The sequence below is a fragment of the Alnus glutinosa genome, chromosome 11 (assembly GCF_958979055.1).
Source record: "Alnus glutinosa chromosome 11, dhAlnGlut1.1, whole genome shotgun sequence".
Lineage (NCBI taxonomy): Eukaryota > Viridiplantae > Streptophyta > Magnoliopsida > Fagales > Betulaceae > Alnus > Alnus glutinosa.
The window spans coordinates 4,471,513-4,488,214 of NC_084896.1; the positions used below are offsets into that span (position 1 = coordinate 4,471,513).

General features: G+C 34.5%; 2 protein-coding genes across 3 annotated transcripts; one reads left to right on the plus strand and one right to left on the minus strand.

Annotated features, from left to right (window-relative positions):
- Positions 1-133: 133 nt before the first annotated feature.
- Positions 134-6,656, minus strand: LOC133882327 (uncharacterized). 2 transcript variants are annotated; one of them, XM_062321469.1, is made up of 4 exons: positions 6,381-6,656; positions 5,538-5,686; positions 1,312-1,577; positions 134-1,158 (listed from the first exon to the last, which is right to left on the minus strand). In XM_062321469.1, exons 2-4 carry the CDS (start codon positions 5,659-5,661, stop codon positions 274-276), a joined length of 1,275 nt encoding a protein of 424 aa, XP_062177453.1. In that variant the 5' UTR covers positions 5,662-5,686; positions 6,381-6,656; the 3' UTR covers positions 134-273. The 2 variants fall into 2 exon arrangements, with proteins under 2 accessions (XP_062177453.1, XP_062177454.1); XM_062321470.1 differs by having other exon boundaries at positions 6,274-6,381.
- A 6,073-nt stretch (positions 6,657-12,729) lies between these two features.
- Positions 12,730-16,468, plus strand: LOC133880852 (transcription factor ABORTED MICROSPORES). The gene is made up of 8 exons (XM_062319813.1): positions 12,730-12,835; positions 12,902-13,081; positions 13,203-13,284; positions 13,498-13,566; positions 13,725-14,375; positions 14,673-14,951; positions 15,050-15,226; positions 16,262-16,468. Exons 1-8 carry the CDS (start codon positions 12,735-12,737, stop codon positions 16,466-16,468), a joined length of 1,746 nt encoding a protein of 581 aa, XP_062175797.1. The 5' UTR covers positions 12,730-12,734.
- The last annotated feature ends 234 nt before the right edge of the window (positions 16,469-16,702 follow it).

Below are 16,702 nucleotides of genomic sequence, written 5' to 3' on the forward strand. Positions count from 1 at the left end.
TCCAAAAATTAAAGAAGTTTTTATGGTTAAATTGAAAATGATTTTTATTGACTATCATTTTCGGTTACACCAAACACCAAAAAATACAGAAAATATTTTCTAAAAAATATTTTACGCTCAAACAAACAGAGCATTAGTAATTTAAGTAAAGCCTCAAATCCATTTATTTCATATTGTATTACAACATGCAAATATATGACGTCCTAGTTTATGGTGTTCTATTGCAAATATATTGTATTACAACATGAAACCTTTTGGTTGTTCACTGTTGCATCACAAAAGTTCATCTAATAAGGATTTGCCCTGAAAATTTTCTACCTTGGACCTTATAGACGAAATAGTCTCATTGAACTGGGAAGCTTTGAGCTCAAGCTCACTCAACTGAGCTCTGGTTTTAGCTACCCGTTTCTTGGCAGTGGCAATCTCTTTTTCTTTGAGGGAAAGATCTTCCATTTGAGATGCTAGTTCTTTCCTTTTTGCTTCCAACTCAGTGTCACAGTTTGTCTTTGCTGACTCAATGGCTCGGTGCTGGCTGATGAGTTCAACATCTCTTGTGATCTCATTGATTACGCCTCGCAGCCAGCTGACATCAATTTGAGCAGATTCTACATCCTTAAGAATTGCTGAAAGTTCTTTGATTTTGGGCTTGGTCAGATGTATAACTGAACTGGATTGTAGCTCCTTGACCACAGAGCACACACACTCCAGATAATAAGAGCGCACGGACAATGATTCTAACTGGCAGCTTGCAGTTATGTCTCCATACTTGTCAAAGATAGACTGCAGAATGGAAGCTGAGCTTTCTTTTACATGATATCTTCCGACGGAGACACAGGAATCAGAAACTACAGATTGGATCTCTTCCTCATCGCTGCCTTCTAAAGCAGTGGCAATACCAGAGAAACTGAAGCTCATGGTCTCGGTAGCTGAAGCAGCGCCATGTTCTCTCATGTCATCAAGAACAGGATTAGGAACAGTACCGTTATGTGAAGCACGGAGCTTTTCTGAAGCAGCACCATGTTCTCCCTTGTCATCAAGAATAGGCTTACGAACACCGTTATGTGAAGCATGGAGCTTTTCATCCTCTTTCTGATTGTTTGGTGTTTCTCCAGAGATGTGGTTACCATTTCTCTTCGGAGTGTCTGTGGAACTGTCAGGCTGTCACCACGAGAGAGGAGTCAAATGGATACAATATAAAAAACAGGGGATTGATAACATGTGTGATGTGTGCTAATCATCCAACCAAAAGGGAAAAGAAACAAAGAAAGAAAACATTCGTGTACATGAGAGAGAGAGAGAGAGAATATGCACCAGTGTAAGAATTCCAGAGGTAGGCACTGCTTGAGAGGATTTGACTTGGACCTTGTTGAGAAAAGGATATTGGGCATAAGTTTCTTTAGCATGAATATGAGGAAAATCCTCACCATCTTCTACTTCCACCTTTGTCTTAGAAGCAAAACCAGAAGGGTAAACTGCGTTTGGAGAAATCACTCTGTCATGCACTTGTGGGGAATTTGGCCGGGAACTTTCCTTCTTTCTCCTGCCAAAACTTCTGGAAACATCAAGGATGACGGAGCCTGCAATTACAAAGAAATGTATTTAGGAACCAATTATCATATCATGTAGATGTGGATGCACTGTGTGAGAAGAGATGAACGACTCAAGTTAAGTATCATCTATATTTTCCCTGTCCAATGGTATATTCTAATTAGCAAGGCAGACTCCTAATCACAATTCTGCAATATAGAAGGTTTTTAGAGGACAAGGAAAGGTGGCATAAATTTCATGGATTGGTGAATCAAAAGATTACAGTATCATGCCTCATCATGGTCTCCTCCTCCCTAATAGTTCTTAATGAATGATCTTGAATATCATTATAATATAAATCTCAAGTAGAACTCACTATTGAAAATCGGCTAGAAAGAGGAGGGTGCCTAAGATAAGAGCATATAGACACGGTTAAGATTACACTTAAACCATGACAGACACTTAGGAGCGTAACATATCACCATGCTCCGCAGTTGACGTCCATGGCGGCTCACTTTATCGACACTGACTCGATGATAGTAATTATCTCTCTTGGCAACTCCATTCATCTATCAGTATTCTCAATGACTTAACATTATGACCATACATAATATCAACACATTTTAATCCAACCCCCTCCATGACTCGAGTACAAAGTCGCAACTTACTCGATCCCCATACTCGACGAGCTGCGTCCAATCTCATACACGACATGATGGTTGGCTCTAATACTAAATGATACAAACCTCAGGTAGAACTCAACTTCGAAAAAAGCGGCTTGCAAGGAGAGGATACCAAAGAACTTATATACATATAGTTAAGATTGCACATAAACCATGTGGGACACTTATAATCATTACACATTACATCTCAATGAATGAAAAATTGTTGTTGAATTCCAAAAACAATCAAAGAAGAGGTGGCAAAACTTACACTAAATCACGTAGATCTATTAGACCAATTGCATTTTTAAGATTATCAAAAGAAAAAATTATCATTTTTGTTAAACCTAAGCAACATCGAAGGATGAAGGAAACTTCAGAAAAAAAGATGTTTTGCCTGCAATTCAACAAATCTAAGAGAGCAAAGAAAGCCTGAGAAAAGAAGAAAAGGGTGGTAGTGAGGAAAAGCGTATGAAACAACTAAATTACCCCCATAAACTTTAACTCAGTGCAACTCAGATCCTATTTTGAAGTTTCAAATTGTATTTTAACTATGTGGTAATTTAGTTGTTTCATATGCTTTTCTATCCAACTTAATGGCTGATTTGGATGGAGATTTAACTGTGGGGTAATTTAACCGTTTCATATTTCCATCCAACTTAACAACTGATTTGACATCGAAACTTCAAAATAGGATCCGAGTTGCATTGAGTTAAAGTTTATAGAAATAAATTACACATGGGTAGCAGTTTACAGGGGAACTGCCCATCAGAGTTATTCTACATCAGGCTGCTCATAAGGCTCATGAAATACATCAGGTCGTTTCCATAGTTCTCCTTGATTCATAGATCACCCAACAGGCGAGTGGATCTTTTTCCTACATACTTCCACCTTCTCAATGCTTTCCCTCCTTCATTTGTTTCTCCTACGGGTCCTTCATATTATTTCGTAAGTCCTTGCTGCTATGCTCTTTCTATTGCGGATCATTTATTTAGGAGAAATGTTATATACCGGACAAGTATTCGCATTTCATCCACCAAAGCAAGCTAATGTGACGTGGTCTCCATAACATTTAGTGGATGGAAATGGAATTTTTAGTTTAAGGACCATGCCACATCAGCCAACAAATGAAGCACAACAAAAATGACTAGAAAGATTTCACTGAGAAAATACCATATAAGACAAGGGGAAAAACCTGCTTCTTCTTTATCCCTCAGCACCTCAGTCGTCAACTCCATCAACTCTTTGAGGCAAAATTCATCACATTCATGGTAAGGATTGAATGCCTTAGGAACGACAATTTTTGACACAATTCACGAATTCGACACTTACTCAACACGAAATTAAAGGATTAAGGTTAGAGTTGAGGAATCTGACCCGTTTAATTAAATGGGTCGGGTTAAAGTTGACCTATATAGTCTTATATTAATGTTTCGACATAATTCGAACTCGACATGCGATATATATAATAGCAGGCAATTTTTGAAATGACCAACGAACTCAACACAAACCCAATAGAAAATTAAAGGGTTATAATTTAGGGGTTTGACCCGTTTAATTAAATGGGTCAGATTAAAATTGACCTATATAATCTTATACTCATACCTCGACACGACCCGAATTCGACATACGAACACGAATTGTCACCCTTAATTTTAACCGATTAAGTTTGTCACGGATTTTAAATGGGTCATTATGTGTGTTTTCCGTCCTATAAAATGATTTTATCACGTCAGTATTTTTGCCAAATCTAATTAATTAAAATAATCATTTAAGAAAAAAAAAAAATCCCTCGAGGGGGCCAGTGGGAGGGGGGTGCCCACCCTTGGCCTTGGGGATGGCAAAGGTGGCTCGGCCACCGGTATACCTAAAGTATCCGAAATTCAAGTACTTTATACTTCATTTCATATATCTTCCGAGACATACATCACTACAACTCAAAGTTGAATTTTATTCTTCTTTTTCTTACGTTTTCTCAGCAACCACACAGAGAACAGAGCAGAGCGAAAAGGACTTCTAGTTTTGGCAAATACAGCACCCCAGCCCTGTAAGACCCGACCCAATAACGAAAGGCTTAGGCAAGAACTACCCATTGACAGTCACGCCAAGATTGGGGTCAGCCCCGAGCCCAGCTCGTTCTCGGGCGAGTCAAACTAAGAGACGCCATTGATCAAACGCTGTCGGAGAAATCTTGGGCTGAAGCTTGAAGAATTCTAAAGAAGAAGAACAAGGGGCTGGAGGTTGACTCTGACTCTGAGTTGTAATATTCTTTGGGATCTGAGAGAACGTGGAATTATTGAAACCGTTTGCGTCTTGCATTTGGGTTTAATTAATCAGAGATGTTTGTCGAATTAAGTCTATAAAAATCTTAAGAAGACTAATCCATCTTTAGTCATTTTTACGATCATACTTTTAAACATTAAAATATATTCATATTTTATTTTATTTTTTCAATTTTACCCGTCCGTGCATTCGTTAATTCATGTCAAAATTCTCAAAATACTCTTTATTTTATTTTTTATTTTTAAAAAAATCAAATATTTTAGGTACTTTTACAAATTCCATTAAATCTTAACCAATACCTAAATCGAAAATTGTTACAATTTTTTATGTTTTAAGAATTTTGACACTCTTCCGTTAGGATTTAATAAAAAATTTTAACGGATGTGCGATATTAAAAAATAATAAAAAAAAAAGAACAAAAGAACAAATAAAGGAAGAAGAAGTTGAAAGATGAATACATTAAATTAATATTTTTTAAAGTTTATGAATACAATTACAAAAGTAAAATTTTTCCAAAATGTTATGTATTTCTTAATCATGTGAAAACTCCATAATTTTTTAATAGAATAGACAAATCAGAAGAAATTTTATTAAAAAATCACACCCAGTTTGGAAGAAATATTGGTCCTTGTTGGGAGATTTTTTTCTTCAAGATTTTATATTTTAATATAATAAAATAAATTATTATTTCTAATTTGATGTGGGTGTAACACTCGCAAACGTCGCTTTAGTTGTCGGAAAACAGAAATGTGACTCATTATAAACCCACGACGAACCTAAAAGCTGTTATTAAAATCCATTTTTTAAAATATAAGGAAGGAACAAGGCTGAAAGAAAAAGAAAGCCATAAACAAATCAAACTTTCCGCCCACCATGAAAAGTGGTCAACAAAAGTCTGAAAAAACCCGTTTAGAATTAAAACCCGTTATTCATATCACAATATAAAATTCATGAATTTCAATTAGGAAGATAAGAAATGAGACTGCAAATGATTTAATTCATCAAGAAAAGCTTGCCAAAGCTGCAGATGCAAAGGTACAGAAACAGGAGAAAGAAAAAAGTTACCTGATTTCTTCTTATCCTTGCTTGATTGGCCATGAGAAATCTTTTTGAGGCAAGATTGAGTGCATTCGTGGTAGGGGTTTGATGCATTAGGACAATCTGGGTGTACTTGTCCTTTCTCAGACATGTTTTTGTCTAGCCCACCTGCTCCCCTGCAAACCCAGAAATAGGAGTAAAACACCTGCTATTTTCAATAAATTTTACCACCCAATCAAACAGCAACTTTCAAAGTTCTTTAATTTCTTATTTTCCTTCCATTTTTGCAATTGAAAGTTAACAACATCAATCAGCTAATTCATTCCTCATAGATTTCAAGGAAAGCTCAAACAAATCCCATCTCAAGCCAACATACTCTCGGATAAAGTACATAATTTGAAAGAAAGAAAAAAAAAATTGTTCTAGAAATTGAAAAATTGACACGCAGGAAAACCAGGACCACCGATCAACTCAGCTCGATTCGACAAGTTGATTTAGCACATGATGTTTCAGAAAAATTTATGCTCATTTCCTTTCCCACCTTTTCACAGCAACCAAACAAACGTAGGAGAAGCTACACCAATTCAGACCCATATATCTTACCAACCTTTTTTCTTCACAAACTTATTTAGCTCAAAAGACCCAGAGGGCAAAAAATTATTTACACAGCACTAAATCAACCCAACAAATTTGAAGTAGACTTGCAACCCAAAAAAACCCAAAAACAAAAAGGAAAAAAGAAAGAAAGAACGAGATTAGGTACCCATGAAACTAATGGCTGAACCAAAGCTCAAAAAGAAAAAAGAATAACAGAGCATCAAACAAGCCCAACAAAATCACAGTAAACTTGGTATGTAGAGAGAGAGAAACCTTGAAATCAGATGGGTAATTCTAGAAGTGAATTTTCTTGTAGGCTATAGAAATGTTTTTCCTGTTCTTGCAAATGTAGAAGAAACGAAATTTCGATGTTTTTGACGTACTTGCTTCACGGACCACGCCAAATGACTTTTCTAGAAGGTTGTTGAATGTTGACAAGCAAAATGTTTTAAAGGAGCTGGCTTTGTGAAATTGTGAGCACCATTTTCTAGGGTTTGAATTTCAATGCTTTGATAATTACAGGCTAGCCGTGCATGAGCGACACCTCCTGAATTCATCATTCATGACGTGCTGTTGATGGAAGAAAATCCTCAGAAATGGGACCGGATTTTGTGGCAATCAATTGCGGCTGAACGTGGATATTCCTTTCCCACTGTATTGCTTTAATTTTGTTTGGGCTTCCGGACAATGACAAACCTTGATCCCATCCAAAGATGTAAAAAGGCAGAGTTAGTTCTGTCTTATGACTCTATTATATTCTATTACATTCTATTATGGATTAATTTTAAGATTTTAGAGATCATATTTTTAATAAAATTAATTGATCTTTGCATAAAGTTTTGAGCTCTCCTTCCTTCAACACGTGCACACAATATGACCATGTATTTTAAGGTTTAGATTAAAATTTATAGATCTAATCATTTATATATAGTCATCTAGTATTTTTAAATGACGTGATATTATGTATATTATTATATGCAACAATACAAAATATTAATACTAAAATAAAGATGATAGTTACTAATTGAATAGAGTGGAATAATTCATTGAACATAGGCAAGAATCTTCTCTATTTCAAGTGAAGTTGAGACGAATTATTTTATTTTTATAATTTTTCAGTTATTTTTTCATTTGTTTGTTTTTTAAATTTTTCCTTCTTTTTTCGTTTTTTAATTTTTCGTTTTATTATTATTATTTATGTTTTGTTTTTAAAATTTTTGTTCTTTTTAGTTTTAGTTTTTTTTTTTTTTCCCGAATTTATAAAGACATTTTTGTCTTATTGAAAAAATTTTAAGGTCATTTTTGTCTTTTTATTGCTCGTAGACCGAATATGAACATTTTTTGGTAATTTGAGGAGGAATATTGACACAATTAGTAGTTTGGAAGAGAAATATTGACACAATTGGTAATTCGGAGGGAGGAACATTGACAATTGAGTAATAGTTTGAGAAAGATATATAACTTTTTTCAAAATTAAATGACATGACATCATTTACATGATTAGATATATTGACGGAATCCTATTCCGGATTTTTAGGGCTATTTTGTTGCTTGATAACAAGTAAAAATGGACTGTGTTTAATGTAAAGGATTCACTTAAATTAATTAGGATTGGGGGTGTGCTAATGGGATCCATTGTGTGATAAAATTAGTTTGGATGTGTTTTGTTGTGCTTGTTGGAGAATGAGTCATTCTTTTATTTTATTATATTTAAACTTAGGTCATTCTTTATCTTGTCACATGATGAAGTCATTGAAGTGGGTGTATTTAATTATGAGTATATTGAAACTCATGCTGTATTATTATATAAATGAGATCTCATGGCCATATTATGAGAATCCTTTGATTATAATCTTGTTTAATTTGGAAGGAGAATGAAATATTAGGTAAATTATAAACAAGTTGGCACCGGCAGAGAGTAGGCCGGCCAATTCTAAGCAAGAATGTAATTTAGTATGGTTATAGTTCATACTCAAGTGCCACTTGAATGTGTCTCTAGCTAACTTGAGATTATTTTGATGGGAATATGTCACTTCTTTATATAGTCTAGAACTAGCACAGCTCGATATTGTTAAATTATTATTTTATTTTGGAACTGTTAAAAAAAAGTAAATTTAAGGGTAAATGTCTAGTAAATCTCTGAGTCGAAGCGCCATTTAAATTTAATCCCTCACTTTTTGAAAGTAAGTATTCGGTACTTAATTTTTTTGCGAATTTGAAACAGGTCATTCCGTTATTTTTCCATTCATTTTTGTTAGTGTCGTGTCAGCATTTTCACCACAACATCTTAAAATAATATTATTTTATTTAATTATTAATTTAAAATCTTAAAATATATATATATTTTTTTAAAAAAAAAAAAAGAAAAAAAAACTCAGGGAATTGGGGGTGGCTGCCACTGGGGCCTCGCGGCCGCCCCCAGGCATTGCGCGGCTACCCCCGGTCCCTGGGGCCTGCCACGCAGCCCCAAGTGGCAGCCACCCTCAATTCCTTGAGTTTTTTTTTTTAAAATTAATATTTTAAGTTTTTAAATTAATAATTAAATAAAATAATATTATTTTAAGATGATGTGGCGAAAATGCTGACGCGGCATTAACGGTGGTTAAAAAAATGAATGGAAAAATGACATAAGGACCTGTTTCAAATTCGCGAAAAAATTAAGCACCAAATACTTACTTTCAAAAAGTAAGAGATCGAATTCAAATGGCATTCCAACTCAAGGATTTATTAAAAATTTACCCTAAATTTAATTATTTAATTAATATTTTAACACTATTTCATTATAGTGTATTTTGAGGCCTATCACGTGAAATAATTTAAGCGAAAGGTAAATTATAGAGATAGGCCAGGTTCAAACTCAATATCTCTGCCATGACACAATGTTAAATCACCATTTATCTTAAGGGTACATCTGACATGTGAAATAGATCACTAAAATGAAATAATTATTCCTATGAAATAATTATTAATCAATTTATCCTAAGGTTAATTTTTAATTTTTGAAAATGATTATTCCATATAAATAACTAATGTTCTTCGCAAAAAAAAAAAAAAAAATTAGAAAAATAACTATTCATTTCATGTGGGAATTGTAGATTGATTAATCTTCCCATAAATATACTCAATGGAGAACGACCCACAAAGCCTCTTCATCGCCAATCCTATTCATGGCTTCCTCACTCCAAAGACACGTCCCCCAAATCCCCATGCCTCACTCAGTTTCATTGTCAACCTCTTCCAACAGTTCTCTCTCACCCCTCTCACCCGTCAATTAGGGGTGTAAACCGCACTACATAAGTGGAGAATACTCTCATTTCGCATTCGCACTTTGTGGACGGTGAATTTTAATAATCGCTCATAATTGCACAAGGATGAATTATTATTATTATTATTATTATTATTATTTTTTTAAAAAAAGCTTTTTTAGGGGGGGCTTAATCCAATTTTTTGAACTAAATGCATTTGTAAATTGTAATATGAAAATACAAATTGAATTGTAAACATTAAGCAATACAAGTATTTATAAAACTGAATTCTAATATGAAAAAAAAAATACATCTATTTATAAAACTTGGGTAATACAAGTAAATTGAAACAAACTACAAAATATAATTAATTTTTTTTTTATATGTCCACACAAGAAAGGAAGGACGTCCGCTTTATGATATGTGGTTACCCCTAAAAGACAAAACATAATTGAATTGAATTATAGCCTTGAAAAAAAAAATACAAATGAAGTGACTTTAATTGGCTTGAAATAATCTTCATCACCGGTTTGGTGACGCAATTAATGCCAATTTAGTGCATGCTTTTAATGACATTTCAAACCGCCACCAAACCAAATTAATATGGTATTCCACTTTCCATTCGCCCGTCTGGATTTAATTAGGGATTGAAAATTCGCCCGTAATCTCATGCGAAGAACGAAAGTGACCTAAATTAATTAGGGATTGAATTTTAACTGCTCACCTAAATTAATGACCCCTTGGATCAACGGTGCAACAGCTAAGAAGATGCAACGTGACCAATCTCGATCTGTGAACCTTCAGGGCAAGGGGTTGCCACTTGCCAGTGGGTTGGTGAATGTTTTGGTGGCGGGTGGGGTTGGCGGTGGAGATGACGCGCGGGAGCTTTGTGATTTGCGATTTGAATCACGTGCGCGCATGATTGCACGTACGAATTAGTATAGGAAAACTGAAGACCTTAATTACTTTCATTTATTTATTATTATTATTATTATTATTTTTTTGGCTCCTTGGCTAGAAATATTCATATGAATAAAAAATAAAATAATTATAACGTAATTGTTTATGATTGAAAAATAAAGAAAAAATGTAGAGTAAAATTGGATTATAAAGGTGTTTAAAAAATTTGGTTACAAATTAAATACGATTTCATTCACCTGCGTACGTATTGTACTGTACCAAACAAAGGAATACAAATTCAGTGTTACGATCAAACTAATTAAGGAACATGAATAGCTATTCAATTATAGATTCATCAATTCCTAGTAATAATTATTCATTTTTCTAATGAAATAGTCATTCTACATACCAAATATGCTTTATAAGTTTAAGCGGATAGAAAATAGTGAATTTATTGAGTAATGCTCTACTTTACACCCATTTATCACATCGGCTGACATGACATGTTTTAAGTGGCCTGTGAGTTATATACACTTCTATTTTTTTAAAAAAATAAATAAATAATTGACATTGTAAGCCCTTAAAACACGAAATGCCAGTCGATGTGACATGGGTGTGAAAATTAATTGACATTGTAAGCCCTTAAACCACGAAATGTCGGTCAAAAGACATGGGTGTGGAAATTAATTGACATTGTAAGCCCTTAAACTACGAAATGTCAATCGATGTGACATGGGTGTGGAAATTAGCATTATTCTTTAATTAATATTCAGTTAAATATCTTGGCAAACAACCTATGAGATATATCAGATAGAGTAATGTTTCCTACACAACAAATGTACACATACACTTTGTACAACAATGTTGATGTGTAAATGATTTTCACAATAAAAAAAGAGTAATGTTCCTGCAAAACAAAAAAATAAAAATAAAAATAGTTTCCACGTCAAAGTTATTGTACAAAATATGTATATTTATTGTGCAGGAAACATTATTCTATCAACTATACGATAATAAGCAATAGAAACTTCTTTGAACCTAGAAAAAGACCCTATCAAGTACATTAATTTAGGGTAGCTATATTCCTAAGTCTAATTTAGAGTAAGCCATCCCTATTAGGACTGTAAACAAATCTCATCCACAATTAAGGGTGGGTGATAGGAGATATGATGATGAAAAATTAATTAGTATGAGAATGGGGGACAACCTAGCAGGCCCAAATCTTTTTTCTTTTTATTTATATATTTATTTATTTCGGTTAAGATAGAGTAGTTGAAACATGAAAGAAATAGATCTGACCAAAACGAATGAAAGACTGAGTGAGGTAGTTAGGGTTTTTTACGTAATCTTAGGTCATGCAATATGCATGCTCCATGATCCCACCATTACCAACTCATTACGTATTCCTTTTCTATTATTTCTTTGGAAAACTATCATCATTTTCTCTAATTAATTATCATCATTTTTACAATTAATGTTTAATTTGGATGTTTCATTTTTTACGATGTCTCTTTAATCTATTACTCGAGTTGCAATATTCTCCTCAATTCAACGACCTAAAATAATAAAAAAAAAAACACTCCATGCATAAGATAAAAGATTAAAAACAAAAAAAAAAGATAATTTTTTTATCTTATGAAAAATTATTTTGTTATTTTTAAGTCGCGGAAAGAGACGTTGCAACCTCAATATAGTAGAATTGGATAATATTGTAAAAATTAAGACATTGGATAACGTACGTTGCAAAAAAGACGATAATCAGAGGGGGTAACTAATTAAATGTAGTTAATCCATCGGTTCTCCTCCTTAACAGAAAATTGAAAATAAAAAATGTCTCTCTCATGCATGGGCTGCAGTTTACCTACCAATGTAACAGCCAAGATCCAAATATATATAAAAAAGGAAAAAAGAAAAAAAAGAAACCAAAATGAGGGTTGGTTGATTGTTGTATTAATTCTTAATTTGTTTCTTCTTCATGCAAAAGCTCCAAAAGAAGATAACAATATTCTTGTTGCTTTTCATGAGTTTGCTGAGAAAGGTGTTTTGGGATGAGGTGGGTGTTGTCTGAGCTTGGATGATGCTTCAGTTAACTATTGCTATCAACTGAAGTAATTTGTGTGGATGCATGTGTGCTTTTGTTTTTTCTGCTTCTCTTTTGTAGCTTCTTGCATTTGTCTTTTGCTTTTCTTTCTTTGTTCAGTAAAAAGGGGTCTTGGAAGTAAGAGGAGGTACTGTTTTCTGCCAGGTCTCTCTCACTCTCTCTGTCACTCTCAAATTGTTTGATTCTGTTATGTAATTTACACACAGACAGACCACAAAAAGCTTTCTGATTCATTGTTATGTTACGTACCTTTTTTATTCGCTGACATAATGTATCAGATACTGGGATTCTATTAGGATTTATTTTTTTCCTGAGGATCATTCTATTAGCATTTGCAATTCCATTCTTCAACTTCGCTTTGTTTAAACTATTGCAGGAAACATGAGCTTCATCATGCAAAACTTAATGGAGAGGCTAAGACCCCTTGTTGGTTTGAAAGGTTGGGATATCTGTGTTCTGTGGAAATTGAGTGAAGACCAAAGGTAAAGAGAAACTACCTAATCTCTCTCTCTCTCTCTCTCTCTCTGACTTCTATAGTTTTTTTTCAGGTTTATTGAGTGGATTGACTGCTGTTGTGCTGGGAGTACTGAAAACACCCAAAATGCTGGAGAACTTCTTTTTCCTGTTTCTTCTGTCAGTCCTTGCAGGGATACCATGTTTCAGCATCCAAGAACCAAATCTTGTGACCTTCTAGCTCAACTGCCTTGTTCCATACCCCTTGATTCTGGGTATCATATAGTCATTCATTTATTTATTATCAGCCATATATTTATTAGTATTTCAATTTTTTTTTCCACATCTCAAAGTGTTTTTAATCTAATTGATCGATGGTGTTACCTTTTTGAACAGAATTTATGCACAGACCTTGATAACACACCAACCCAGTTGGTTAAACTTCTCAAGTATTACAACAGAACCAAGTGTTCTACAGGTGAGTATCCCTTTAAAACAAATAAAAATAAAAAAAAAGGAAAAGAAAAATTTTATATGCACTAGTCCCAACTGCATACTTCCCAACATGACAGTATGGATTGTTTAATTGGGATTTTCACTGCCATGTCAGGAGTGTATATAGTATTTTTAGGAAAAAAAAACACCCCAGTTCATAAATATGGGTTAGTCATTGTCCTATTCACATTTGCAGGAAACTGTTGGCACTAGGGTTTTGATTCCACTGGCAGGAGGAGTTATTGAGCTGTTTGCTACAAAACACGTATAATGTTTCTTACTTAAACTCCTTCCTCGCATTTCTTTAATATGAACTAACTTTGCAAATACCCTTTTCTTTGTTTATGATCTAAAGAAAATGATATTTTCATGATCACTATCATATTGAGAAAGTATATGTAAATTAATTTTCAAGTACTACAGGTTGCTGAAGATCAGCATGTCGTTGATCTTATCACAGCTGAATGCAACATTTCAATGGATCAGGAGGCCCTCATCAACTCAAGCAACATGGACACAAGCTTCAGTACTGTTGGTGTAAATGATCATCAAAAGGATCCCAATAACCATTTCCAGCTACCAGTTTCACCCGCGACACCATTAGAAAATCTGAATCTACCATACGACATCTCTGTTGACAGAATTCGCTTATGTGATTCTCCAATGAACTTCCTTCACCAATTTAATTACACTTCTGAAGACAGAACTAAGAACGACATGTATTATGAAGGATCAAACAATTCATTCATTTCTGACAAACCAATCAACCCATTTAAATCTTCCACTGATCAGAATCATGAGCACCCAAATCAGATGGATATGCAGTTTATGGAGCCATTGTTAAACAAGGAGCAGCCGGTCGGAAATGATAAGGATTCAATCAAGCACGAGACGGGAAGAACAGGTTCAATATCCGATTGCAGTGATCAGTTTGACGATGAGGATGATGCAAAGTATAGGCGAAGGACTGGAAAGGGGCCTCAATCGAAAAACCTTGTTGCTGAAAGGAGGAGAAGAAAGAAGCTTAATGATAGGCTCTATGCCCTTCGGTCTTTGGTTCCTATTATTTCTAAGGTAATAAATCTTTAACCCTTTGCTTGGTTCATGATCACAAGAACTAGAATATTTATTGGAGAAGATTGTATGTTAAAGTTTGTTTAATTATAATGCTACTAAGTAGATTGATATATATACAGTATAGTTGGGATGACGTGAAACTGAATCAACCATTAATTAATTTATAGGTTGATTTTTATTAACACGTTATCAAATTGTGTGGTAATGGTATAATATTAGTCTACTAAATACATAGCGTTACTCAAAATTTATATAATGACGGTGAAAAATCTAATGCCGCCTGTGTATGTTCAGCTGGATAGGGCTTCTATCCTAGGGGATGCAATTGAATTTGTGAAGGAGTTGCAGAAGCAAGCCAAAGAACTCCAAGATGAGCTTGAAGAGCATTCAGATGATGAAGGAGGCAGAAACACATTTAGTAGTGGCAACCACCATCATGTCCAACCCGAAATTCTAAACCAAAATGGTGAACATGATAAAGCTCCAAATGGAATTCATGGGGGAGGCAATGGCATTGTCTCGAAACAAAATCAGGAGTCAGAAAGTACTAATGACAAGACACAGCAGATGGAGGTACCTAACTAATGTTCTTTTCTATTCTTTTGTTCTTTGAAATCTGTTTTCTTTGATTTCTTTATGAGAAAAGGGAATGGGATCGATCACAACTATAGGTGCAAGTGGAAGTGGCTCAGATAGATGGGAATGAGTTCTTTGTGAAGGTATTCTGCGAGCACAAGCCTGGCGGATTTGTGAGATTAATGGAGGCATTGAACTCTCTGGGACTGGAAGTAACAAATGTAAATGTGACAAGCTTCAGAGGCCTTGTGTCTAATGTTTTCAAGGTGGAGGTAAGTTGCTTCTAGCTAACACTCAGAATCCATTTGAGTTTGCCCGTTTGAGTTTGCAATTTCAAAACGTATAATTTAAAAATAACGATTTTAATTAAAACGCGATTTTTAAAAACATATTAAGCTTTTTGTAAATTCGCATGTAGTTTGACTTTTAAAATCATATGTTTTTAAAAACGCGCACTATTTACTGTGATTTGAAAAGCGTGTGATACTCCAGTCCCACATTAGGAAGATGTCTAGCCCATATAAAGTGGGTGGTTTATAAAGACATTCATAGGTGCTAAGTCTATAACGCACTGGTCATATATTGGAAAGATAAGTAGCTCACGTAGAGTGGATGGTTTATAAAGATAGTCATGAGCGCTAAGTCCCACATTGCTTAATTATTAGGTGAAATTGGGCTTTATAAAGAATTCTAGGGACACTTCAAATTGACTAGTCTTTTTGGAATGATAGCGCAGATGTGGCTAGCGCTTTTCCTTGTGTTGTTACAAATGGTATTAGAGCCACCTAGTAACGCCAAGCTATGTGGTACTGGAGCGCTCTATGACGTGGTCCTGACAAGGACGTCAAGAGTTTAAGAGGGAGAGTTTGTAACACACCGGTCCCATATTTGGAAGATAAGTAGCCCACGTAGAGTGGATGGTTTATAAAGATAGTCATGAGTGTTAAGTCTCACATTGCCTAGTTATTAAGTAAAACTGGGTTTTATAAAGAATTCTAGGAACTTCAAATTGACTAGTTAGTCCTTTTGAGTTGATAGTGCAGATGTGGCTAGACCTTTTTCTTGGGTCGTTACAAAGTCTCACATTGCTTATTTACTAGGTGAAACTAAACTTTATAATTGATTTTATAGAAGCTTTAAATTGACTAGTTCTTTTGAAAAAATAGTACAGATGTAACTATCGCTTTCTCTGTATCCTTATATTTCTATGTTTTCAAATCGTAATCTTTTAAAATCGCAATATCAAACACGTTAGCCAAAAAGAGTTATATATTGGGCTTCTTTGTGTATGTATTTTATGTTAGCAGAAAAGGGACAGTGAAGTAGTTCAAGCTGATCATGTGAGGGACTCCTTGCTTGAGCTAACGCGAAACCCATCCAGAGGGTGGCCGCCAGAGATGGCGAAAGCAACAGAGAATTGCAGCAGCACCGAGTATCATCATAACCATCACCAACTCATGCACAACCACTGTGCTAGTTCCTACCACCACCACTTACACCATCTTCATAACTAATTGCATATATATATATGAGAAGCTAGCACTACTAATTCAAACTTGTTAATTGCTTTCTCCTACAGAGCTTACTTAATTACAATTAACCTTCTGTTGACAAATTTCTACGAGCTTTGTAATGGACATATGTTGACATAATTTAAGGGATGAGTAGTACTGTTTAACGTTTTAAGAAATTACTCTACGGCTTGATTTCAACCCAATAGTGTGCCGAGCATAATGTCGTTCTTTGGA

Coding starts and splice junctions, on each gene's coding strand:
- LOC133882327 (XM_062321469.1), bottom strand. CDS start 5,661: ATGTCTGAGAAAGGACAAGTACACCCAGATTGTCCTAATGCATCAAAC. Junction 1,578..5,537: donor CAAGGATAAGAAGAAATCAG/GTAACTTTTTTC, acceptor TTGTAATTGCAG/GCTCCGTCATCCTTGATGTT. Junction 1,159..1,311: donor CCTCTGGAATTCTTACACTG/GTGCATATTCTC, acceptor TCGTGGTGACAG/CCTGACAGTTCCACAGACAC.
- LOC133880852 (XM_062319813.1), top strand. CDS start 12,735: ATGAGCTTCATCATGCAAAACTTAATGGAGAGGCTAAGACCCCTTGTT. Junction 13,567..13,724: donor AGCTGTTTGCTACAAAACAC/GTATAATGTTTC, acceptor CAAGTACTACAG/GTTGCTGAAGATCAGCATGT. Junction 14,952..15,049: donor ACAAGACACAGCAGATGGAG/GTACCTAACTAA, acceptor TCACAACTATAG/GTGCAAGTGGAAGTGGCTCA.